Here is a 25,341-nt window from a genome sequence, read left to right as displayed (position 1 = left end):
GACATATTTTTCTGATAAAACTCTGTGTTCCTGATGATTCCTCCAATAGGGCTAACCCTCCTGAGGTAATCATAACTGAGCTCATGATAGAACTAGCGGTTTTATCACAGCATTTTTTTGGTTTACGTTACGGCCGCGAAATCTTTTGTTGGTTTTATGCATTGCCTCACAGTTTTGTGTATTTGTTTACAAAAAAAATCTTGCCGACAACAACCGCAAATGCAAGTTTTATTGAAATGGTATATAATAAGTGATAAAACCAATTCATGTCTACTTGCAAGTTTTTAACTGACGATGTTTATAGCAGAAGTTATATGATAGTTTTATGGAACGCCAAAGGTTCAAAGTAAAAAACTACCACATAAAACTAATTTAGAACAACTAGCTTTTTGACATGCTCGTGTAAAACCAGGATAAAACATGAATAAACCTTCAAGGCATGCTGATTGTTACTTGGGATTTTCCATGAGCACGTTTTTTTTTTAATTTTTTGGGTCATTTCATATTTGCCAACTTGAATTATTTCTCATAGCCGAATACAATGATATAAAACTTCATAAAAATCGCTACAACACGATGTTGTTTTATAACATTATCTCTTCAAATTCGACTTAACAGTTAACAATTGTTCGCACGTGACATTAGTTCGCCTTACAAATACTGTTAGATCTTGAACCATCGCTTCAGTAAGCTCAATACTAATACGCAAACTACTAGATAAAATCAATCATAGTTGTACGTACAATTAGGTAAATGGAAGAAATTCGTTTCTATTCAATGATACAAAATGAATTTTGACAGATGTTGCTGAAAATTATGCGCTGTGAAAAAGTGTTTAAGTCTTAAAACAAATGATGTTCTTCGAATTTAATACCATCGGTAAACTTTGCATTCCAAAAGATTAATTTCCAATCCCCAAAACCACTGATGGAATTCAATGTCATGAAAATATATTCAATTCAACATGGATTGAACCATCACACTGTACCCAAAGTAAATCGAGCTCCCTACTTACAACAGCTTGTCTTTTCTTTCCGAACAGTTCCTCAACCGGGCCAGCTGACGAGGAAGAAATTCTACCAGCCCTACCGTCCGCCTCCTACGCCCCAACCCGGGGTGCGCCGGCTGCCCGAAGAAATCGAAGCCGAAATCAAACAAATGGAGGAGAACCTCGACAAACTGGCTTTGATCACGTTACAATTGCCGGAGAATGTGTTCTGGTTCGAACCGCCAATCGTGTGCCGGTGGGAGAGCAAGGAAGAGACTCTTGAATCCGAGCCAAGTTTTGCCAAGTACTTGGATAAACATAAACAGATGGTGCAGGCTGCCAGAGAGCGAAAAACCAAATCGATGCGCGACCGGAAGACAAAGTACATCGAAGATTTCAACATCCTGGATGTCCCGTCGCACGTGCATCTTAGCTCCATCGTCGCTGATTTCGTAATCCCCAAGCTGCCGGAAAACTACTCGGTGAAAATTGTTTCCCAGGACGACAAGAAGAAGTCACACCTGTTGACGGGTGGCAAAAAGTCTCGGGAGAAAAAGAGGAAAATCACCAAAACTCCCTCAGGGGCTGCACTAACGAACATCATCTTCGAGACGAAAATCCCGTCCTATCTCTTCCCACCAGGCTGTGGCAGTAAAATTCTGAAAATATGGAATAGACGAAACAAACTGAGCTACCCATGCATTCCGGAGGAGAGCGACGACCAAGACGATTACGATGACTCCGACAACGATGTTGCCGCTTCAGCTGGGAACGGGAAATCGAGAAAAAAGCAGTACATGTTCTCTAAATTTATGAAAGATTTAGACGAGTTAATTGATGCAAAAACACCAAAATTTGAATTTAAAATTGAAGAAATCGTTACGACTGTAACCAAAGCCGACCAGGGCAGACAGAGCGTGATGATTGTGCGGTCCGAGGAACGGGCCCGGGACCGTGACCGGAAGGCAAAGGTCCAGAAGAGCAAGTTCGACTCCGACGACGAGGAGGTGGACTACGGCGACATCCAGGAGGTGGGAAACTACGTCATGGTTGACCGAGAGAAGGAATACGTCGGCAAGTGGAGCACCAGGGATATTCATGATGTGAAATTCAATGAGGATAAATTAACCATTCAGTTCCGGATTGGACGGCTGGGGGCGATAGGATTTGCCGCAAACCGGTACAGCAATTTGCCATATCAGTCATGGGAGCTGAAGCCGGACCTCAAGAAGTATGGAATTAAATTTAAATTGGAGAGATTTTAGATAGTACATGCTTATGTATGTGGATGAGAGTAATAGGTTTGAGAATGTGTGCCAAATGTTTCATTAGCCTGAGTGTGCCGAAAAAAATCTTTAGTCTTTTTACTTTTATTGCGAGCGCTTTTTTTGCTGGTAAACTACTCAATCTCACGAGTCACTTGAAATTAAACAACTTGGAATTGAAAAACCAACATATCCAAAACACCATGGTTCCGAGAGTAAGCCAAGTGTGAGTAACTTGTAACAACTTGATTCGTTATTTTAAATATCAAGTGTAGTGATAATTTATCAATCATAATAATTTAATGTTTTGTGCCTCATAGCAGAGGCGCAACCACGTTTATTTGCATGGGTAGTACAAATGTGTGGAATTTTGAACTACCTTCAGGTATTATCTTTTCGTAACTAACCCCAACAAACGAAAGTGCGAAAAAAAACTCTGTTCGATATAACTTTTCCGTTCTTCAATATTTTTAACCAAAATTTGACACAAGATATCCTTCTTATTAAATAAATTTTGGGGATTTGCCAGAGTTTGTTGGAATGGCCACCTGCAGGGATGGGAAATGTCATTTTATTATTTGCAAATTTCACTGCACTTAGTTGGAAATGTTAGTCAACGACATCATTGATATTCCATAACTAATCAGCGTTAAAGCTAAGTTTCCTGTTGCCAAGTAGAGCGTTCAAGTAAAATTTTACCTTTTTCGTAAGTAATTTTGACATTTGTTTAACTGACAGCATTTTAACGAAATGATGCTGTAAGAAGGATGTGAAGAAAAGGACACCAGGTTGTTTACGGTTTGGACTTAGAGAAAATTCGTTCGTTTCCTCAGGAAATGTTATTGAAATTGTAATGTACTTTTTCGCACGCGTGTGTGGAAACTGATTCAATTTAAAACTTTTGGGTGGGCTTCTGGGGAAAATCCAGATAGTGAGATGCCAACGGAGCTGTGAAGCTTTCCAAGAAAAATACTGATGAGAAACATTGCGCTGGGATTCTGGGGGAAATTTTAATGGTCTGGGAAATCCTTCCTGCAGCAACTTCTTCCGGGATTCCTTCAGAAGCTCCGACTTGATCTCCTCTAGGAGTAAATTGTTGGATTCCTCTTATAGTTTCTTCTGGTATTTCTCCAGGATTTTCTTTTAACATTACACCAGGAATGGCATCAGGGAGATCAGGTATCCATTCAAAAAATCCTCCGGAGATTCCTATTCCTCCGGAGATTCCTATGCCTCCGGAGATTCCTCTAGGAATTCCTCTAGAAATTCCTTCTGAGATTCTTTCAATAATTCTTCCGGGAATTCCTCTGGAGATTCTTCCACGAATTTCTCCGGAGGTTTCTTCGGAGATTACTCCAGAAATTCCTCCCAGAATTCCTCCGGAGATTCCGCCAGGAATTCATCCGAGGATTCCTCCAAGAATTCCTTCGCGGATTCCTCTAGGAATTTCTCCGAGGATTCTTCGAGGAATTCCTCCACGAATTCCCCCGAGGATTCCTCGGAAGAATCTCCGGGGGAATTCCTGAAGAAATCTACGAAGGAATTGGGTTTTTAAATTAAGAAAAATTTAATGATTTCTTATTTTTAAACAAAAGCGCACATTTCTGAGCCGCTATGTTTTTTTTTAGATTTTTAGAACATTATTTTAGTACCTAAAATCAATTTCAAAGAGGTTTTTTGAAATCACCTTTTGACAGCTGGGCAACTGCTTGACAGCTCCGCTCAGTACAAAATGCGACGAGGGGTGATTCGACAAATCGTTACCATACAAATTTCAAATTCAGGCCAAACATGTCTAAAGGTCCAATCTGCAGAAGAGAGGCTCTCTTTCGTTAATATCTCAGCTGTTTATTTGTATTTTGATTGCCTCCTTGCATTGAACACGCAGAAAAATAAATTGTAAACACAATTAAATTCTAGTTCCAATCAACCGATTTTTCAGTTTACTATAGCGACAAACTGATTTCTAGTTTAAACTGAACTGTTCCATTTGTTTGATACTACAAATATTTTCATTTGTCGAAATTTTTGACAGTTTGTTAAAATAAACAGAGATATGGTTTTTTAAACATGAAATAATTAATTGATTCAAACGACTTCACTTTTGCCACTAACAAACCCAGAATGTGATTGTTTTGGTGACGGCAGCAACTGCGGCAGCTCGAAAATCTATTTTTAGATCGTCGGTAAGCGGATGGCGAGGAGAACGACTAGAAAAAGACAAAAAAGGCGAAACCGATCAACTTTTTGTGGATGCTGTCGTGAGTACCTGCGCGTTATCCATCACGGCCAAAGCTGCACTTGGAAGTTGGCGTGATGGATTTGCTGCACCTTCTTCGCTGTGGCGATGTTGGGGTAAGCCTTTTATAGATGTGTGAGTGCTTTCGGACCATGTTTATGGTTTTTATTTTGTTGAAACAAATGAAATTTTTGACATTATATGAAATGATGGTAATCGGTTGTTTTCATCAATAAACTCTGAATGAAAACAATTAAATATAACTTTGGAATAAGTAAATTTTCAGTTTGAAAATCAACCATGCGTTTTATTGTTTTAAACAAGCGCCATTTTTCTGCGTGAACGATGGTCAAAACAATCGTCTTTTGGTTTGGACTGCAAAAATAGTTGAAAAGTGTACCATTGGATTGCAATAATTGAAAGAGAAAGTAAACCAAGAGAGCCTCTCAAATGCAGATAGGACCTATTGAAATGTTTGGCCTGAATTGATTTTTAAATGGGTTCCCGGGCACCAAAACTGATGAAAATTTGGATTTCGGCTCAGTTTGGCATGCAGATTCAGAATATGGAATTATCTCATCACCACTAAAGAAGCCAATTCCTGGAGGAATCACAAAAGAAATTACTGCAGGAATCTTTGGGGGAATTCCTGGAGGAATCTCCGGAGTAATTCCTGGAGGAACCTGTGGAAAAATTCCTGGAAGAATTCCCGGAGAAATTTATTGAGGAATCTCCGGAGGAATTCCTGAAGGAACCTCCGGAGAAATTCCTGAAGTAATGTGCGAAGGAATGCCTGGAGGAATCTCCGAAGAAATTACTGCAGGAATCTTTTAAAGAGTCTCCGGAGAAATTTGCGAAGGAATTTCCGGCGGAATCTCCGGAAGAATTCCCGGAGGAATCTCCAGAGGAATTCCCGGAAGAATTATTGGAAGAATCTCAGAAGGAATTCCTAGAGGAATTCCTAGAGGAATCTCCGGAGGAATTCCTAGAGGAATCTTCGAAGGAATTCCTGGAGGAATCTCCAGAGGAATTTCTGGAGGAATCTCCGGAAGAATATCTGAAGGAATCTCCGGTGGAATTCATGAAGGGATTTTCGAAGGAATTCCTGGAGGAATCTCCGGATAAATTATTGCAGGAATCTTTAAGGGAATTGGCGGAGGAATTTGCGGAGGAATTTCCAGAGGAATCTCTGGAGGAATTTCCGGAGGAATCTCCAGAAGAATTCCCGAAGGAATCTCCAGAGGAATTCCCGGAGAAATCCCCGAAAGAATTCCCGAAGGAATCTGCGGAGGATTTTTGGAGGAATCTCCGGAGGAATTATTGGAGAAATTTCAGAAGCAATTTCTGGAGATTTGCTCCAGAAGATCTTCTGGTGATTGCTCCAGGAATCCCTCCGGGGAAGTCCTGCAGGGATTCTGGAAGAATTGCACGGGAATTTCAGAGGAACTCTAGGAAAATTTCCCGGAAAATTCCTGATGGAATTACTGGTAAACTTCTGGTGGAATTCTCGAGGTAATTTTTGATGAGATTCTGGGAAATTCCTGGAGGAATTTCTTGGAAAGTCATTGGGGAATCCCAAAGGAATTCCCGGGGAACTCCTACAAGAATTCACGGGGAACTCCTGGATATTCTCCCGACAAAACACCTGAAGGAATTAACGAAGAACTTCTGGAGGCATTCTCAGGGAACTCGCGGAAGTTTTATCGGGGATTTCCTGGAGTAAAAACCTGATAATTTCTGGATGATTTCCTGGGGAATCCCTTGAGAAATTCCCGGGGAACTCCCTCGGGAATAACCGGGAAACTCCGGAGGAATTCCTGATGATCTCCTGGAGGAAGAATTGGAGGAGGAATCTGGATGAATTCCCGTGAACTCCTGGGGGACATTCTAGAAGAAATATCGGGAAACTCCTGAAAGAACTTTTTTTTAGGAATTTTCGAGAACTAGGAAACCTCAGATTTCTTTCGGTAGAGCAAGACAGAGCAAGAGCAATGCTGCAGATTCTCACATAATTTTTATCTTCCAGGAAACAAACATATTCACCGAACTGAAGTTGTTTTGAAATTAACCGCAGGAATTCTGCGCTCATTGTGTTTTGCCGCAGCGGCATACATACTTGCGGATTAATCCATACCGCAGTGCTTCCGCATTCCGTTGCCGACCCCATTGCGCTTTCCGCTTCAAACTGATGTTGTTCCTTGAGTTCTTTCCTTGTCGAATATTTGACCCTGTGTACTACAGGCCTAAGACCCCTGTGTACTAACAGCTTAATGCACACTGATGTCTTTGGTGCGAAAGATGAAACACAAATAGAAAGAGAAATGTCACTTTTAATCACGCGAAATAGGGTAATTCGCCAATTGTTGAACGGTGAGTACTGGCATTTTGGTTTTTGTTTGTTTTTCCGTGCATAGTTCCACTTCAGTTGAAAAATATCCAGTGAACGTCTAGATCTACTCATCCCTTATACTGCCCATTGAATTTGTATTCCCTTAAATTCCATTTTCTAAGAGAAAATAGAACATTTGTATGGGAAGTCTGTCACCCAAATGTTGAACGCTTCCTTAAGCTAGCTCATCCTAATGTTGGACGGTTCTCGCCAATTGTTGAACGGTTGAAGCTTTGTTCGTAATTGATGACGTATAACCCGACATCAACCTATCATTCACCTGTTTTTATTTTGGCCACCAAACCCAACATAGACCCAACAGCTACCCGATGTTAGTCCAACAGTGGTCCAACATTTGAAAAAATTTGACCCGACTTTGACCCGACATCCGATATTTTTTCACTCTGGCGGATTTTTTCCGGGTTTTTCATGTTTTGTGCCCAGCTAGTCCTAGCTTGTGACAATTCATTTAAATGACAAGGACATTTGAAGAGAGCGCTAGTGGACTGAAATCGTTTTATGCATGACTAGATGCAAAAATGGCTGAAAAGATTTGATTAGAAGTGAAAACGACAGAAGAAAAGTATGCTTTTAAAAGCCCCTGAAACACTTCTGGGAACCCATGGGACCCACTCAACCCCCAAGAACATTCGTGGAACTACCCTGAAATCCCTTGAAAACCCGTGGGTTGCTCCTGAACCTCCTGGAACGCCTTGAAATACTCCTGGGACCCCCTCAACACTCTGAATTCCTCTTGAACAACTCTGGAATGCCCTTGAAACCCATTGAAAACCACTGGAATCTTTCTGAAGCCCACCGGAACACCCCTGGAACATCCCTCGAACGCCCTTGAAACCCCATGAAATGCACGGTTAGGTAAAGTAAAAAAAAATCTGGCGGTCATGCTAACATCGTAGGTTATGCCAGTGTTCAACAATTGGATCATGGATGCATAATGATAGTGTGATAAGAAAAAATATTTTTTTCAAATGAAATTACAATGAACATGTGATTTTAAACAATGTTAAACTGTTAAGGACATCCTTCCAGTTATTGTAACTATGGTGTGACTTTGACATTTGTGGTCGATTGGCCAGCAAAGCTTATTTCGTAACAGCAATTTCTTAAAATTTATCTTAAGAATTGTGCAGTTTTCGTGTCATCAGCGGTACAAAATTTTCAATCGATTTTTTTGACGTAAAATATGTATAATTTTGTAACTTTATTGGAGCAATATCATGACAAACATGTATACGCATCTAGATCATACGTTTACGTTGATGGAAAATTACTTGAGGTAAATTTATAATAACATTTTCAAAAACTGTTCAACATTTGGGTAGTGTTCAACAATTGGCGAATTACCCTAATACATCGACATATTATTCCGTACGAAAAATTAACAACATGACTTACAGCATCGCATGACACTGCTATCTGTTGACAAATCTTTCTGGCAGCAAATTTCTTATCAACTGCGAACGCTTAAGTAATTTTGATTGCAAAAGTTTTACGTGACCATTACTGGTCCTATCTTTTTACACAGTACTTACCAGGTGGAAACTAGCCATAAGACTGGTGATGCGTACAAACAGAAATTTACACCGTAAGTGGTGTAAATAGAAAAATGTCATGAATTTTTTTTTTCATGAAATTCCGCGACATTTTTCATTTCTGCACCTGGTTACGGAGTTATTCCGGAATCACAATGAGTCTTTGGAATTGGCCGTATTAGAAAAAGTGAATTTTCGGTATGAGAACAGTTTACAGATCTAAGTGAACTAGAATGATAGAAAAATATGGCTGAAAGTTCATCCCGGTCACTTAGTGCCTTGGAACCAGCTTTACGGAGGTTCCGAGGAACCGGTTCCGGGGTCAATTTTGAACATGTATGATTCAATACCATCATGCAGCACCTCAAACTTCGCAATTTCTCAAGATACATCATTTTGAGCTGTTTTTGTGTTATCCGAAATACTTATGGCCATTTTGGAACCGCTTAGGGGATTCATTTTTGGAAGATAAAGAAACACCATCATGAGACGGGTCTGTGTCATTTGGCATAAAGTCATTTGGCATAAGGCCGTTTGGCATAAGGTCACTTGGCATAAAGCCATTTGGCATAACGGTCATTTGGCATAATGGACACTTGGCATAATAAAGAAGGGTGCATTTCGATTATGCCAAATGTCCATTATGCCAAATGACCGTTATGCCAAATGGCTTTATGCCAAGTGACCTTATGCCAAACGACCTTATGCCAAATGACTTTATGCCAAATGTCCCGCTCCCTCATGAGACATCAAATTTCATGATTTTGAAAGTTATTAAATATTATGACGAGGATTGGTCACTTGGAATACATTTGGACACTTTGAAATCGGTTTACCGATTTTCCGGAATCCATTTCTGGGGCCAAGTTTTGGAAATGATTCAATACTGTCATGCGGCATTTCAAACATCGTGGTTTTCGAAATACACTATTCTAAGCTAGTTTAGCATTATCTAAAACACTTCTGGCTATTTTGAACCCGATATACGGATTTCCCGGAAACCGGTTCTGATGGCTCCGGCATCCATTTTTTTAATGTAAACGAAACATTATCATCTTCTTCTTCTTCTTTTTTATGGCTCGACGTCCCCACTGGGACTTGGCTTGCCTCGCTTCAACTTAGTGTTCTTTGAGCACTTCCACAGTTATTAATTGAAGGGCTTTCTTTGCCTGCCATTGCATGAATTTGTATATTGTGAGGCAAGTACAATGATACACTATGCCCAGGGAGTCGAGAAAATTTTCCCGACCGGAACGGGAATCGAACCCGCCGTCTCCGGATTGGCGATCCATAGCCTTAACCACTAGGCTAACTGGAAAAATTATCATGTGACATCTTAAAATTCGTGGTTTTCCAAGATACATTATTCTGAGCTGTTTTTGCGTTATCCGAAATACTTCCTTTTGATATTTATTCAGTGACTTTTTCATGGATTCTTTCAGAAACACCTCTATCTATTCTTCTAGTGTTTTCTCTAGGTATTCTTCCTAGGTATTCTTCCGTCCAAGAAACTTCTTTCAGGATTCCTAGAGATTCTTCTAGAGATTCATATTTGGATTCCTTCAGCTAAAATATCTGCCGGCAGAGGAGTTCCGAAAGGAATTTTATGACAAATTTTCGAAAAAAAAATCCAATTTTTGAAGGAGCTCCGGGAGTTATTGTTGTTAGAATTTCTGGAGGAATCCTAGGATGAATTGCTGAAAGAACCACAGCAGGAATTGCTTGAGGAAGGCTAAGACCAGTTACTAAAGGAACCCTATGAGCAATTTATGGGGGAATCTATGGATAAAATCTCTTGGATAAAAAAAAATCCTGGAGGATTCACCGGACAAACTTCTGGAAGAGTCTCAGGATCTTTGGCGGAATTCTAGAAAAAAATCTGGAATGTATCATTGTTAAAAAAAAATAGCAGAAATCCTGGGAATAGCTGTAGGAAACATTACAGGAATTTCTAAAGAAACCCCATCACGAATGCCTGGAGAAATTTAAAGGAAAAATGAATGAAGAAATACCACCGGCGAACGGACGTGACAGCTAGAACAAAGAAATTCAAATTTGTTGTCCTCGACGCCATGATGAAAAATAGCCGAACACTACCGCCACCTCTACAACGGTTCGCGTTTATTTGATAGCTTGACCCCAAACGCCCGTGGGTTCATATAGGAAAAAGTTCGCGTCTGCGCTGATTTGACAGAAGAGTTCGCTCGCTTCGTTGATAGACCGTTAAATTTAGGGGGGGTACACGTTTGAAACACCACTGTCACGTCGGTTCGTCGGTGGAAATACCTCGACAAGTCCCTGGATGAACCGGTAGAAGTATTCTGAACGAATCCACAGAAAAGGCCCTGTAGATATCGCGGGAGGAATTTTTGAAAGAATCTCAGGAACATTTCCCGGAAAAATTCCAGCAAGAATGCCAGGATAAATTCTTTAAAAGAATCACTAATACATTTTCTGCAATAGTTAGAATATCTGGACGAAGAAATGCTGGAAAAACCGCAGGGGGAGTTGTATGAAGAATCCTTGGAAAAAGGCCAAGAGGAGTTTCTGCAGAAATTCCATGAGGAATTAATGAAGGAATCTTTGGATAACATTCCTGGATAAGTTCTTGGAGCAATCTCTAGAAGAACAACTAAAGGAATTTCTGCAGAATTCCAGGAAGGTTGCCTGGAAAGATCCCAGCAAAAAAAAAAGCCGGGAGAATATTCTAGAAAAATATGTAGCACAATTTTTGAAGTATCACTGTTAGAATTACTATAGAAGTCCTAGCAAGAATAACTGGAAAACCCACAGGAAGAATTGCTTGAGAATCTCTGCTAGAAGCTTCTGCAGGAATTACATGAGATATTATTGTCGGAATCCCAGGATAAAATCTCCGAAAAAAAAAATATCTGAAGAAATACCTATGTACAGTTCTCCTAGGAAGAATCGGTAGAGGTATTCTGGAGGAATTCATGGAAGAGTCTCAGATGGAATCGCAGGTAGCATTTCTGGTGGAATCTCAGGATTTCCCGAAAGTATTGAAGCACATAATATGCCAGGAGAAATCCCTAGAAGTATTCCCGGAATTATAACAGTTAGAATTTCTGGACGAGTCCTAATAGGAATTGCTTGAGTTATTCTAGCTGGAATTAATGAAGGAAGGTTAATAGAAGGGTAATATCTATTAACCCTCGAGCAGTCGCGTCTTTGACTACCTGCAGCGACGCCGCACTCACGCTGTGTACCACAAGCGTGCATTTTTCATGGTGTGTGCACTCAGTACACGGCCGACTGCTCCCGGGTTAAAATATTGTTCTACTTTTTGTGAATAGTATGAAACCTTGCAATTTTGGGCAAATAAGTCGTGGCGAGGAATGTTCTGTAAGAATTTCTATTTAAAGCCAAAATTCTAGTGAAGTTTATAAAACAACTAATCTAGCAATCTCTGAAAAAACAATACTGATGGAATTCCTAGATTTTTTTTTGCGGAATTATTGAATTTTTTTAATGAAATCCTAGAGGAAACTTTGGTTTCTATGAGAAAAATACTAGTGGAAATTATGTAATAGTTCCAGTTGGATTCCCATAAATATTTTTTAAAATAAATACCTTTGATAATTTTTAGAGAAATCGTTTGAAAAATTTGGACGATTTTATGATGGAACCTCTCCTGGACTTTCTGTCATTCATTACTTTATTCGTGGAAGTCTTATTTGTTGAGGCAGCAAATCTGCCGCTCTACGCATAATTATCCTATGTTTTATGGGAATCCCATATAACATGGGACAATCGGGCGTAGATCGTAGCAGAAATGCTATTAGAATTTTGGGCTGTTCGACAATTATTGAACACTATCCAAATGTTGAACAGTTTCTGAAAATTTAGTTATAAATCGAACTTGATAAATTCTCACGCAATGTATACGTACGATGTTGATGCGTATACATTTGTGCCACGATATTGCTGACTATGTCGCCAAATTTATAAACATTTTCCGTTAAAAAGATTGGATTGAAAATTTTGTACCACTGATGACACGAAAACAGCACAATTCTGAGAATTATTTTAAAGAAATTTATGTAGCTTTACTGGAAAACCGCCCCCAAATATCAAAGTCATACCATAGTTACAAGAACTGGAAGGATGTCCTACACTTTTACATTGTGAAAAAAAAAACATTTTGTTATTTACTGAAAAAATACTTTTTATTACACTTTCATTGTGCAGCCATGATCCAATTGTTGAACACTGGCATAAACTAATTTGTTAGCATTTTTTTTCAGTTCACCTAATCGTGCATTTTACGGAATTTCAGGGACGTTACATGGATGTCCCAGGAGTGTTCCAGAAGGCTTCAGGAATGTTCCAGGGGTTTTCAAAGGGATTAAAAGGCACTCCAGAGAGATTCAGAGGGTTAGGAAAATCCCAGGGGTATTTCAGGGCGTTCCAGAGGTGTTCTAGGGGTTTCTATGAGTTTTAGAGGCGTCTAGGGGAATTCCAGGGGGTTAAGGGGTTTTAGAAGGGTCCCAAGGGCTTTCAGAAGCGTTCTTGGGGGTTTCAAGGGGCTTGAAGGGCTTCCACGATGTTTAAGAAACATTCCAAGGGGATCCCAATGGATTTCAGGGGTGTTCTAGTAGTGTTCCCAGGTGCTTCAGGTGGTTTCAGGGGTGTTCGAGGAGATTTATCCCTGATATCAACTCGAACAGCTTGAAACTCTTCCGGAAATTTCCTGAAAATTCCTTTAAATCACCCTGAATCCCCCCTGAATCTTGTTGAACAGTGTGTGTGATCCAACTAACTCCCATTGTCCGGCAGTGGGATATTATGGATATTATGGAAAAAAGGTCTCTGCAATACCATTTTGATGCTACTTCAAAAAGCTTTATTCCGATAGTTAAAAGGTGATGCATATCTCTATTGCAGATTCAGAAGTGCATTTCAGAATGGTTGGAAAGCCACGCCCATTCAGAAGTCATTTTCCCTTACAATACATAAGCCCCGCATGCGTGCGTTACCATTACACTAGTTTACAAAATAAAACGAAATTCGGGAACTTCTGTCAACGACCAAAGTTTTTGAAGCATAATTTAGCGCTGATTTCGAAACCGTGCACAAAAAAATCTTAAGTAGAACAGTTTTTGAGTTTTAGCTCAATTTCGAGTTTTACAACTTTTTAAAATATGATATTTAATAAAATTCAAGTATCTTGCGTTTTGTTCAACCAATTATTAATCTTTTTCCATAAATTAAAAGCTGAATATAATACCATTCGATCATCTGAATGCAGGTTTTGCGTCAGATTGATGTAATTCAAGATATTGGTGAGTTTTGGGGACGATCTCCTTAAATTTGAGCAAAATTTCCAAAAATATATGAGAAATGTATTTTTTTTTTTCAATTTGAAAAATCAATCTAAAAATTCTTTCTCAACGTTTATTTGACATATCATAGGCGAGTTACAGTAAAAAAATCAGCTCAATAGGAGCATTGATAACGGAGAATGAGATGTGTGAAGTGAATGACTTTGCTTAAAAATAGAACAAAAATCGATTTCAAATCATCAACCTTGTATGGAAAGTCGAAAAAAATTCCCCTCTACTGTATTTTTTTTTCCTTTCCGTTTTCAAACTCAGGGCATGATTCTACACCAAAAACGATCATCAGCTTTCCGAGTTCAAAAATGCTGTAAACTAGTGTTATCAAATGAAAAATGATATTCCAAAAACACTTCTTGCTTCAAAGACGATATTCAAAGCTGGCACGTATTTAGTTTAATTTTCTGTAGGTTGTTGTAATCAGAACAATCTCATCGAAAACCATCCAAGGTAGCGATGCATTACCATGGAAACGTCAGAACAGCGCAGTTCAGTCAGGCTTACTCGCCGTCTCACCTCTATCGCGCCCACAGTGAGCCAGCAGTAGAACAAACATAATTCATCCCTCGTGAAAATTATAATTATTTGATAAAATAATTATTTATTGAAGCCTCTCTGACGGTGTGGCATCTCAACCAAAAACGGGAAAAAAATCTCCTAGGATGTTAGGTTAGGGTGGGTCTAATTTTTAAAAAAAATCTCTCCGTTATATGATTTCTCAAGTGGAAAATGACCTACTGGTCGAAATAAATGTTAAAAATGTCCTATTTTAGTATTTTTTGGATTGGATACTGAAATAGAACATTTTCTTCAATTATCTCAACCAGTAGACCAAACCAGTAGAGACATAGCATTTTTAAGGTCAAATTTGGCCTAATTGGGTTCTAAAATCACCGAGTTAGTCTAGAAAAGTTATGTTTGAAAATTAAATTTGAAATGTTTTTTTGATTGTTTGCTCTAGATTTTTCACTTAAACCCTTTGCGACACCCCTGAATATCAACCGAAATCGCTCATATTTTTTACAGCTCCCTTATATCGACCAATAGATCACTTTCCACTTGAGAAATCATATCCCGGAGAGATTTTCTGCACCACGATGGCGTAGTGCACGGTAAGCGTGCTTGTTTGGGTCATATTAACCCCAACATGTTACTAGTATTAAACTGGAGCCAAAAAAAGTTACAATCAAAAAACTACGGAATGGACAGTTTATTTCGATACTGTCTATACGAAAATTGGTACTGCTTGCGAACCCCGTGCTGGCAGCACATGCAAACTCTTCCGGATGGCGTTCCAGCAACACGGAACCAAGTTTAAACACAATATTGAGTTTGAACACAAATCTCAAAATCAATGACTCGCACATTCTCACCCGCGGAAGAACCATCAGAATGGCAAAGCACCGACCAAACCGTCAGCGGAATCGCGAAGGCGAACAAAAACGACGAGCAGATCAAAACACGACTGTATGCGGCAACGCCTACTGCGCTTTAACTTCCTGAGTCTCTTTGAATCAAACTTGCAGACGTGTTTTGATCTGCTAGTCGCATATCATCAGTGTTGCAAAAATTCATCTCAGTAATGTGAACATTATGTTTCTAGTAATTTGGGTTCTACACTGTCGATACAAATGTTATATTTTTTCTAATAACATTGAATTTAAAAGAATTCAAATTCAATGGGAAGTCCAAGAAATGAGTGGATCTAGACGTACTCTGGATATTTTTCAACTCCAGCGAAATTGTGCACAGAAAAACAAATGAAAACAAAGTTAAAATACACAGAAACAAAAATCTAAAAAAAAAAAACAAATGGAAACAACAACATCAGTACTAAACGATCAAAAATTGGCGAACTAACCTAGTTGTACTCTTGGAATTCAATATAAGACATAAAATGTGTTACTAGACACTGTGTATCTTTTGAAGTGTTATAGTCGAGTTTTTGTGCTACTGTATTTTACATTCCACTTATTCAGACTGTATAAATTTGAATTTTCAGGATTTTTATGCGATTTAAAGTGTCTTTATTAGGTTGTTTGAACCCTTAATTTTGGCACCCTCACGCTTAAGTGTGCCCTTCCAGGGTAACTTTTAGTATTCACCTACCTGTCATCATCACTATTTATCTCAGTCCCTAATTTTCTTTCTTCTCCCTCAAGTAGATGGTAAAAAAGTTTTTTTATGGCGACGGCACAAACGTCACAAATACAGAATAACATGTCACTGAAGCCGACCTTCTGGTGCCTGATAGCCTAAGGATTACTGCTATTTCAAAATATTCTCATCCTGTATAAATTTCCCTTTATCCCTACTGCTCATTCCAGCCCGGGCAGCGTGACATTTTCCCTGACCGCAGCCGTCGTCAGCACTGAAATCACCGTCACCGAGCATGGGTTCCGTGTCAACTCGTTACAGGGCGGTCCAACGCAGGCCCTGCAGGAAATCCTCGGCCAGGTGATGCCAATGCGTAAAATGATGAAACATTTACGCCTGGCCGCGGTCGATCTCTTTCCCGAAGACGATGCGTTCAACTATTCCGAGGGCTCGTGCGAGAAGAACCCCATCATGGAGTCGCATCTTTACGACTGCATAGGCCTGCTGGCGCTGACCCATAATTTTTCCTGGTCCAGATGGAATCTGCTGTCCGGCTGTCGGATGTGCGTTCTGCTGATGCGTGAAATTATCGAACATCGCCGGATTCCAATCCACTCAACACTGCTGGTGACTCCACTGAAAGCGTGAGTATGCCCAATCGTTGCCGGTGCGTATTCCACTATCCTGCCTGGCCCTTTATTAAATTAATCCGAAATGGAACGACGATGTGACGGGTTCGGGCAGGGAGCCATTCCAATACATATAGTGATTGCGTGTCCCCGTCAGGATAGTTTTCAGTTCGTTAGCAAGGCATTATTGAATGTGGGTCACACATATTCAAATTTCATTTGCCGTTCCTTCTCCGCAATTTGGACCACAAATTATGCATGAGTTCGTTCTAATTCCTATGGCCGAGAACGACAAACCCAGGCACAAACTTGTCAGGATAGGTAGAGCACAAAAGAATGAACCGTTCCAGTATTGCAGTGAAGTTTCTACTCGTCATGAAATTTTCTATTTTCCTGGAAATTTCAATGGGGGTAGAATTTCCGGGGGTTACTCTATACGTTTAGTATTACTCATTTGTTCTATGTTCTCTTTTGTACTTAATTTGGAATTCTTCTTGGCACTTTCGTAGCTCTTAATTAAAGTCGTCCTACAAGAAGTCTTAAATTTTCTTCAGTTCTGAGTCATCGATGATATTTATAAAATAATAAACGTTTCCTTCTAATTTTTATATTTCAGTTACATATTTGGTTTCAATGAGCATGTTTTGTCAACAAATTTTGACCGGCTTGCACCACCGTGAGCCCGGCTGGGTCTCGAAATGTTTTTGACACAGCCTAATAAGCATAGTCTTTTTAACATATTGTGCATTGAAGGTACGCTACGCTAATAATGAAGCACACCGTTAGTGCCTTAGATTCCATGATTTGATTGGAAAGATGTAAAATAAAATGCAACACTAGAAGATTAGTATCAACAGCCTTAACACTCCAAATACCGTGATCGGAAAAAAGTAGTATCTAAAAGTTATAGCAGCTCGTTCTCAGCCGCCTGTGATCCGATTTTCAATTTTCTGTCAGGGATCTTCGTCCCAACTTTTATACTTTTGTTATATACAAAATTCATGTTTTAGGGATGCTCATTTGTCCCCCAGAATTGCGTAAAAAAAACATTTTTAAAAAATCTGATATTTTTTTGTTTGCATGCCAAATTTAAGTCGTTCCAACAAAAAATGACAGACTACGCATAAAATCTCGTTAAGGTGTTCACGTTTTATTTTAAAAGGAAAAAACCCTAGTTAATCCACCTAGCGGTGCTGGCGCCTTTCTCGTGCCTTCGAAAACCCATTTCAACAAAACTCAAGTGACATGTTGATGAATACAGTTTCTTACCGATTTTGGCAACACGAGGTAAATTTTATGTTGCCAAAAGGGGGTGTTGCCAAAATCGAAAAAAAAAGATTTTACAACTTTTATGCATCATTTTGACTTATATTATCAATATGGACTATTCACAAGTCACAAAACGCTCCCCTTAGGTGACGTTCATAAATTACGTCATGATTTAAAGAATTGTCGTTTTTGAAAACTTAATGAATTAATATTGTTTTAATAGAGGTCAATCTAAAACATGTATTTAAGATGATTTTGTGATAAAAATTTTTGTCAAAAATTTGTGTTGACAAAATCGGTAAAAAATTGTTGCCAAAATCGGTAAAAAATGTTGCCAAAAACGGGTGTTGCAAAAATCGGTAAGAAATTGTTGCCAAAATCGGTAAGAAACCGTACAGCACTTTCATATGTTTAACAAAAATCCATTTTATGGCACCAGAATTCATATCGTTTATATGGCTTTTGATGTTTGAGCCTCAACATCTTAAGAAAAAGCCGTTCTCTTGAATTTTGAGCCGAAATCTTGGACTTAAGACCACCATCTTGGATATTCGGGGCGCCTTTTTGGACTCCAGACTCCAGACATCTTTCCCATACCAAATATATCCATATTGCATGGTTTTAGGGCCTAAAACTCCATTGAACAGCCGTCATCTTGAATTTTGAGCTGCCATCTTGGATATACTGGTCGTAATTTTCGGGGTCCAGGCATCTTCCCCATAACAACTATACCCATATTGCATGGTTTTGGAGCCGAAACTCTATGAAATAGGCGTAATCTTAAATTTGGAGCCGCCATTTTGGATTTTAGACCGCCATCTTGAATATTTTGGTCGTCATTTTTGGACTCCGGATATCTTCCCCAAACCAAATATACCCTACCCATATTGCATGATTCGGGGCCTTAAACTCCATTAAACAACTCCCATCTTGAATTTTGAACCGCCATCTTGGATATTCTGGTCGCTACTGTTGAACTCCCAACATCTTCCTCATATCAAATATACCCCTATTGCATTGTTTAAGGTGAATATAGAACGAAGCCACCCCTCGAATTTTCAAGAGCACAAATCTGAAGAACCAAATGTCTCACCACGCTGAAAAGTTGATCGATTAGTCACCCGCTGGTGGTGACCAATCGATCAACTTTTCAGCACAATCCATCATTTGGTTCTTTAGATTCGTGCTCTTGAAAATTCGAGGGATGGCTTCGTTATATATTCACGTTAAGGGCCAAGAACTATATTAAATAGCCGCCATCTTGAATTTTAGACCACCATCTTGGATATTCTGGTCACCATGTTTGGACTCCAAACATCTTCCCCATTCCAAATATGCCCATGTTGCATGGGTTTAGGGCCTTAAACTCCATTAAACAACCGCTATCTTGAATTTTGAGCCGCCATTTTGGATTTTAGACTGCCATTTAGGATATTCTGACCGCTATTTATGAACTCATGACATCTTCCCCATACCAAATATACCCATTTGCATGATTTTAGGGTCATAAACTACATTAAATAGCCACCATCTTGAATTTGGAACCGCCATCTTGGACTTTCTGGTCTTCATTTTGTACTCCTGACATCTTCCCCATACCAAATACATACACCCATATTTAATTGATTTAGGTACTTAAACTCCATTGAATAGCAGCCATCTTGAATATTCAGCCGCCAACTTGGATTTTAGACCGCCATCTTGGATATTCTGGTCTCCATTTTTAGACTCCCGTCATCTTTCTTATACCAAATATATCCATATTGCATGGTTTTACGGCCTAAAACTACATTAAATAGCCGCCATCTTGGATTCTAGACCGCCATCTTGGATATTCTGACCGCTGTTTTTGAATTCCGGACACCTTCCCCACACCAAGTATTCCCATATTGCATGGTTTAGGGCCCAAAACTCCTTTAAACGCCGCCATCTTGAATTTTGAGCCGCCATCTTGGATTTTAGACCACCATTTTAGATATTCTGGTCGCTACGTTTGAACCACGGACATCTTCCCCATACCAAATATACCCATATTGCATGGTTTGGGGCCTGAAACTCCATTAAAGAGCCGCCATCTTGAATTTGGATCCGCCATCTTGGATATTTGGACGCCATCTTGGATATTCTGGTGGACATTCATGACATTCATACCAAATATACCAATATTTCATGGTTTTAGGACCAACATTTTCAACCGCCATCTTGGATTTTAGACCGCCATCTTGGATTTTAGACCGCCATCTTGAACATTGGTCCGATATTGGGGATTTTCTGGTCTCCAGTATTAATTTCCGCACAAAATTCGTCAACTATGCTAAAAGTTTCAAAAATCGGCCCAGCTTGATGTGTCGCATGATGGGGCTTGGTTCAGTTTTGTATATGACCAGTTCTAACGGTGCTGGTCCGGATCACTAAAATGGCCGTAACTCCGGAACGCCTTGACTGATTCGGACCATTTTCAATAGCAAACAATGCGATGAAATTCCGGTTCGATTCGTGCTATAATCCGTAAAATCGGTCAATGGGAAGTGCCTAAAAAGTGAGTGACCTTTTTTGTACACAGACATACATACACACATACACACATACGCACATACACACATACAGACATCATCTCTATTCGTCGAACTGAGTTGATTGGTATATGTGACTTGACCCTCCGAGCCTTCTATCGAAAATTCGATTTTTGAGTGAACATATAGCCTTTCAGTACACTTTGGTGTACGAGAAAGGCAAAAATCTTTTGCATATAAAAAGGAACAATCCATGAAAAATTGCCAACCTATCTATTCACCACTTCACAATTCACTACAGTAATTCATATAATCACACCAGAAATTCATAAAGCAGTCATATGGATCCATAAAAAATGTCTAATGGAGAGACTGGAGGGAATTTTTCTAAAAAAATATCAATGAAAATTCCAGGATTTTAAAAACTACTTGATGTAGTGAATGATCCCTTGAATGATCCATAGAATATAGAAAATGATCCGCACAATTCGGGAAATGAATCATAAAATAGGGCAACTTAGTTATTTTCAGCAGTTATGTTCTTTTTGTGTTATTTTGTTTTGGTAATTTGTTGAACTCTAAGTTAGCCCAATTAAGCTGCATTATATGACCAAGTTTCAGGCCGACAAGAACACCCCATGACGAATATTACAATCCTGCCGATAATACCCAATGTCGCCCTATATGTAATGATTCATACAACTTTGGAAATGATCCTTGAAGTACAGGAAATATACATGAGCATTCACGGTACATTCGTAGCTGCTACTCCGTGCATAAGAAACCAACAAACGAAGCTTGGGAGAAGCTTGTCGTTCGTAATTTGCACCTTTGAAAATCCCAGACTTCATTAGGTCAATAACGGTACCAGGCATGTTACGGTCATCGAATAAAGAAAGGAAGGAATGTTAGTATGACGAGCGTTGCTACTAGATACCGGGATCGCATCTACCACGGCATAAAGATCACAAGGCAGGCTAGTAACTTATGTAAACATCATTTTTGGAAGTAAATATGTGACGTCGTTCTAATCGTTTTACGTTTATCAAATCGGTGAGGAGTACTAGATCATTGTGTTCACGCCTATCAACGATTTGAATTACGTCATCAAAAAACTGTCAGGTTTCCGGAAGGTATCACCTTCTAAATGTTGTACACCGTGGCATCTGCCACTCCACGACTGTCACGGGTTGTTGTTTTTGTTAATGGGAAGGAGAAAGAGTCACCTACTCTGGATTCACTTTGGCAAGTTATTCATGCAACTTTATTTGCTTTAAAAATTCATTTTCGTTTTCATTCACATGCCAACACCGACGATGACGAACCATTCATGTTTTATAAGTGTTAAAATAAACGTTGTTTTATACAAAAACAGACTTAGGTTGACACACATCGTGTCGAACATTTCAATATTTGATGATTAACCTGGGCTTGTTAGGGGAATATCTGTAAATAATATTTGTTTACACGATTTGATACACGAAAAATATTATTGATTTTTTAGGGTATTTTAACTAACAGTGAAAACCTTAGTTGCTGAAATTTGCAATGATCGTAAAAGCATTATAATATCCTAATTAAATTGTCTTTACCAATAGTTGCGCAACAAGTTCTATATCTTTCCTACACATTGCAAACAAAAACCGAACGAAAACACCTTATATTTGTAACCAACCGTTTTCTGGTTACAATATAAACTATGGTTTTCAGTTTGATTTTGTTTATTTTTTTAAAATATTTCTTTGTTATTATTTTTACTATTGTTTGTAAATGTTTAAATACAAAATTAATGTTTGTTCTCCGTCTCTTTCTGCACGTTTGAGTCACATTAACTTTGTATTTATTAGCCTACGTTGGTGCCAGCATTAGTAATTTTTTTCAAATATTAAAGCGATTTATTTGTTTGTTTTTTTTTACATTATATTTTGTTATTCCATAGATATTTTTCAAAGTTAATTAAAATAAAGAAAATTAAAATTATTTAAAGTCCATTTAAATTCTTATAAGTATAACTTGCATACAAGTTTTTCAAATTCAAAATGGCACCAACCAAAAATATTGTAACCCTCGTCACTGCTTGGAGAAACGTCACGACCCGGTCATCAACTGTCAACGTCACACTGGAGTCGGAGCAAGGACCACCGGAACGGATATGAGATAGGGAGAATTTGGGAGTTCTGGAAGCTATAAAAGGACTTGGAGTACGACATGTGGGTCTCTAGTAAATTTTATTGGCCCGGAGGAGCGAAGACAGCGGCAGCGTCCGTCACGCAGTAGTTATTTGTGACCACGCGTTTCAAGTTAAGATCTTCTAAATCAATAGTTAGATCGGTTGTGATTTCCACACGACTTTGTTAATAATCCAACCGGTCGATCGAGTGGGTTTAGTGTGGACGTTATAAAAGTGATTTCCGCGGTCTGAAGCAAGAAAATCGTACGTCGTACGTCGCGAGTGCGCTATCTGGTCGGTGTGGATTTGTGAAACCACCAAAATGACATTGTGTCGAGAAGCCTAGAATAGACACAAGTGCGAGACCGTTGGAACATTATTGTTGAAATTCCGACCAATTTGTGTTAAAACCCCGCTCGATCTACACCAAGACACTCGCGAACAATTAGTGCACATGGTACCGCTCCCCGGGCCCGAAAAAAAGTGAAACGCCAGGCCCACCGTTACACGGGCCGAGTTGTCGCAGTAGATCTGGACTCCCTGTCCGGAATCGCAGAATCATCGCACCGGTATCCCCCGCCGGCCGAGTTTGTAGCCAAGACCAACCCCTCCCGATGAAGCCCGCTCCAGTGCATCCCATCGAAGTCGACCAACGAGCATCGCATCGGCCGCAACGATTCCTAGTGTGTGTGAGATACACTCAATAAAATGCGCAAGTAGAAAATTGAACGTTCTCCTTATGATTAGTAATTAATAAATTCCCCTAATTGCATGGTCCTTACAAAATCAAGTTTTTATAGTTTCTTTTTATTGTATTGTTTTCTTCATTCTTTTCGCTGAAAACCAATGGTAAGTGGGTTGAAAGTCCACCTAATAGATGGAAATTGCTCCGTAGATCACCTTGGTAAAACGACCCGGAAAAAGTGGAACGTGAACCACTGTGCAATGAAAGCTGCATAGGGCAATGGTGCTCACTCCAGCGGCGGACGTTGTTTAGGGCAGTGGTGCTCAAACTTGCAGTGGTTCCCAAGACACTTTTTAATGGTATCAATACATCATAAAATAATCATTTGAAATCTCGATCAAATAATTCTATAGTGTACCCCGCGGGGTACGCTATTGGGTTATTGGGGTCCATTATGGGGTAGATCGTATTCTCTTACCATGCTGAAACGGTGACAATAGTGGAACCCCTTAGATTTAACCAACAGTGAACCCCCCGACTTGTTGCTAAAATTGCTAAAATAATCAAATTATCGTTTTTCAGCCTAGTTTCACCACATGAAACAGCAGTTTAGGAACATGAGCCGTAGTCTCCCGGTAAAAGTTTACCGGTAGAAGCAGATTTGAGCGTGAAATTTGAGAATAATTGCTAGGGGTTCACTATAGGTTAAGAGTCCACACTGTTAGCTAAAATACTCTATGTCAAATTCAGTTATTTTTTAATAACATGGAACAAACTCACCAAAAGTATCCAGCCAAAAGTTTAGCGATTTTTTGTTTTCTTAGTGGCGTGGACATAACGATATCTTTCCACTATCTTGCATTGCGTCAGCGAATCACACTAAAACTGCTCCGGATCGAAAACACACTACGAATGATGCGCGACGAAGACCAAGCACTCCCGCGCGATGTTTCAACGATAATCTGATGAATGATATTGCCCATTGCACGGTGACGTCATCAAGAAATCGCTCTCTTTCTCTCCTACGGGAAATTAGAAAACAACAGGACCAACACCTGTCAAATTTGACAGGTACTGGTCCTGTTGTTTTCAAACTCTCTGAAGGAGCAAAAGAGATAGAATTTCGCCGTGAGGTGGTCTATACAGGGGATATAGACAAAATGATCGGTACACGCAAAATTTTCACTTTTCAAAAAATGTTCAACTAGCTGTAACTTTTCGAAAAGTGCAGAAAATATTCTCAAATTTTCACTGTAATTTGACAGATGTATCATTAGTAAAAAGAGGACGGTAACAAAGTCGGTAAAGTAGAAGATAGTTTTTGTCTTCATCTTGCTTGTGCGTGATCTGTCAAATGACCTGAAAATTGGGTTCTTTAGGGGTATCAAGATTATTTCGTAATCAGATTCTCCGCTCAAAAATTAGTCGAAATCCAAAATTTCATAATTTTTGGAGTTCGGGATCTATTTTAAAAATGCATTTAAAGTTTGTATGGGGAAATTTTTTTGTTTGGGCAGAACTGTCATTTCATCGATTGAGCTGAAAATTAAAAGTGTTTTGTTAATTTAACCATCAAAATAAAGGTATTGGAATCCAAAAAAATCACGCTATACTCAGAAAAATGAGCTCCCCAATTGTCAAACATTTTCTAAGCTAAGTTGATTGGTGTAATGTAGAATACGACAGGACAGAGGCTCCGCACTGGAGGCGGTACGAAGTCGCCTACTATTACCGACATCCGTTCGATACGTGAAGGAAACACTGCATAAGCTGTACAAACAGTCAGAAATACTAATCAGTTTGCTCCTCAAGATGGTTCGAAATGTGGCTCCACCCAAGTCGGAGAACTTGAGCATGATTTTCGCGTACAGATTGGCGATTCAGAAATAGGTCCAAGTCCCTGCACAAGGGAGGGGGTTAAACCCCTCCCATTGCCGATGTGCCATGCACTAGGCGCCCTTTCGCTCCTTGTCAAAATAAGGAAAACTCCTCCTTTGTTTCCTTTCCTACGCACGGTGTTACATTTAGAAATGTATCATTAATAAAATACAAATAATTAGTACTAGAGTAGGAGCTAGTTTAAATTTCTTTTAAAAAATTGCCCATCCACACGCCGTCGGAAAATCGTCGACTCCCCTCGTTGTACTAAACCCCACTCGCGACACGAATGATGCTCGAAAAAGGGGA

At 39.4% G+C, this 25,341-nt stretch overlaps 2 protein-coding genes across 4 annotated transcripts in view; both read left to right on the top strand.

Moving 5' to 3' along the window:
- LOC134289565 (uncharacterized) overlaps nt 1-25,341 on the top strand; it is a 246,262-nt gene that overhangs the window by 51,999 nt on the left and 168,922 nt on the right. The window lies entirely within an intron of this gene.
- LOC109411216 (dynein axonemal intermediate chain 7) overlaps nt 1-25,341 on the top strand; it is a 132,789-nt gene that overhangs the window by 40,187 nt on the left and 67,261 nt on the right. For 2 of the 3 annotated variants that reach the window (XM_029864532.2, XM_062842365.1), the window contains exons 7-8: nt 1,043-2,219; nt 16,119-16,532. In XM_029864532.2, coding sequence (XP_029720392.2) covers nt 1,043-2,219; nt 16,119-16,532 — 1,591 coding nt within the window. The remainder of the gene's footprint in view (nt 1-1,042; nt 2,220-16,118; nt 16,533-25,341) is intronic. The other variant, XM_062842366.1, reaches the window with a different exon arrangement.

Source organism: Aedes albopictus, chromosome 3, assembly GCF_035046485.1.
Source record: "Aedes albopictus strain Foshan chromosome 3, AalbF5, whole genome shotgun sequence".
NCBI lineage: Eukaryota > Metazoa > Arthropoda > Insecta > Diptera > Culicidae > Aedes > Aedes albopictus.
This window is presented reverse-complemented; position numbering and strand designations above follow the sequence as displayed.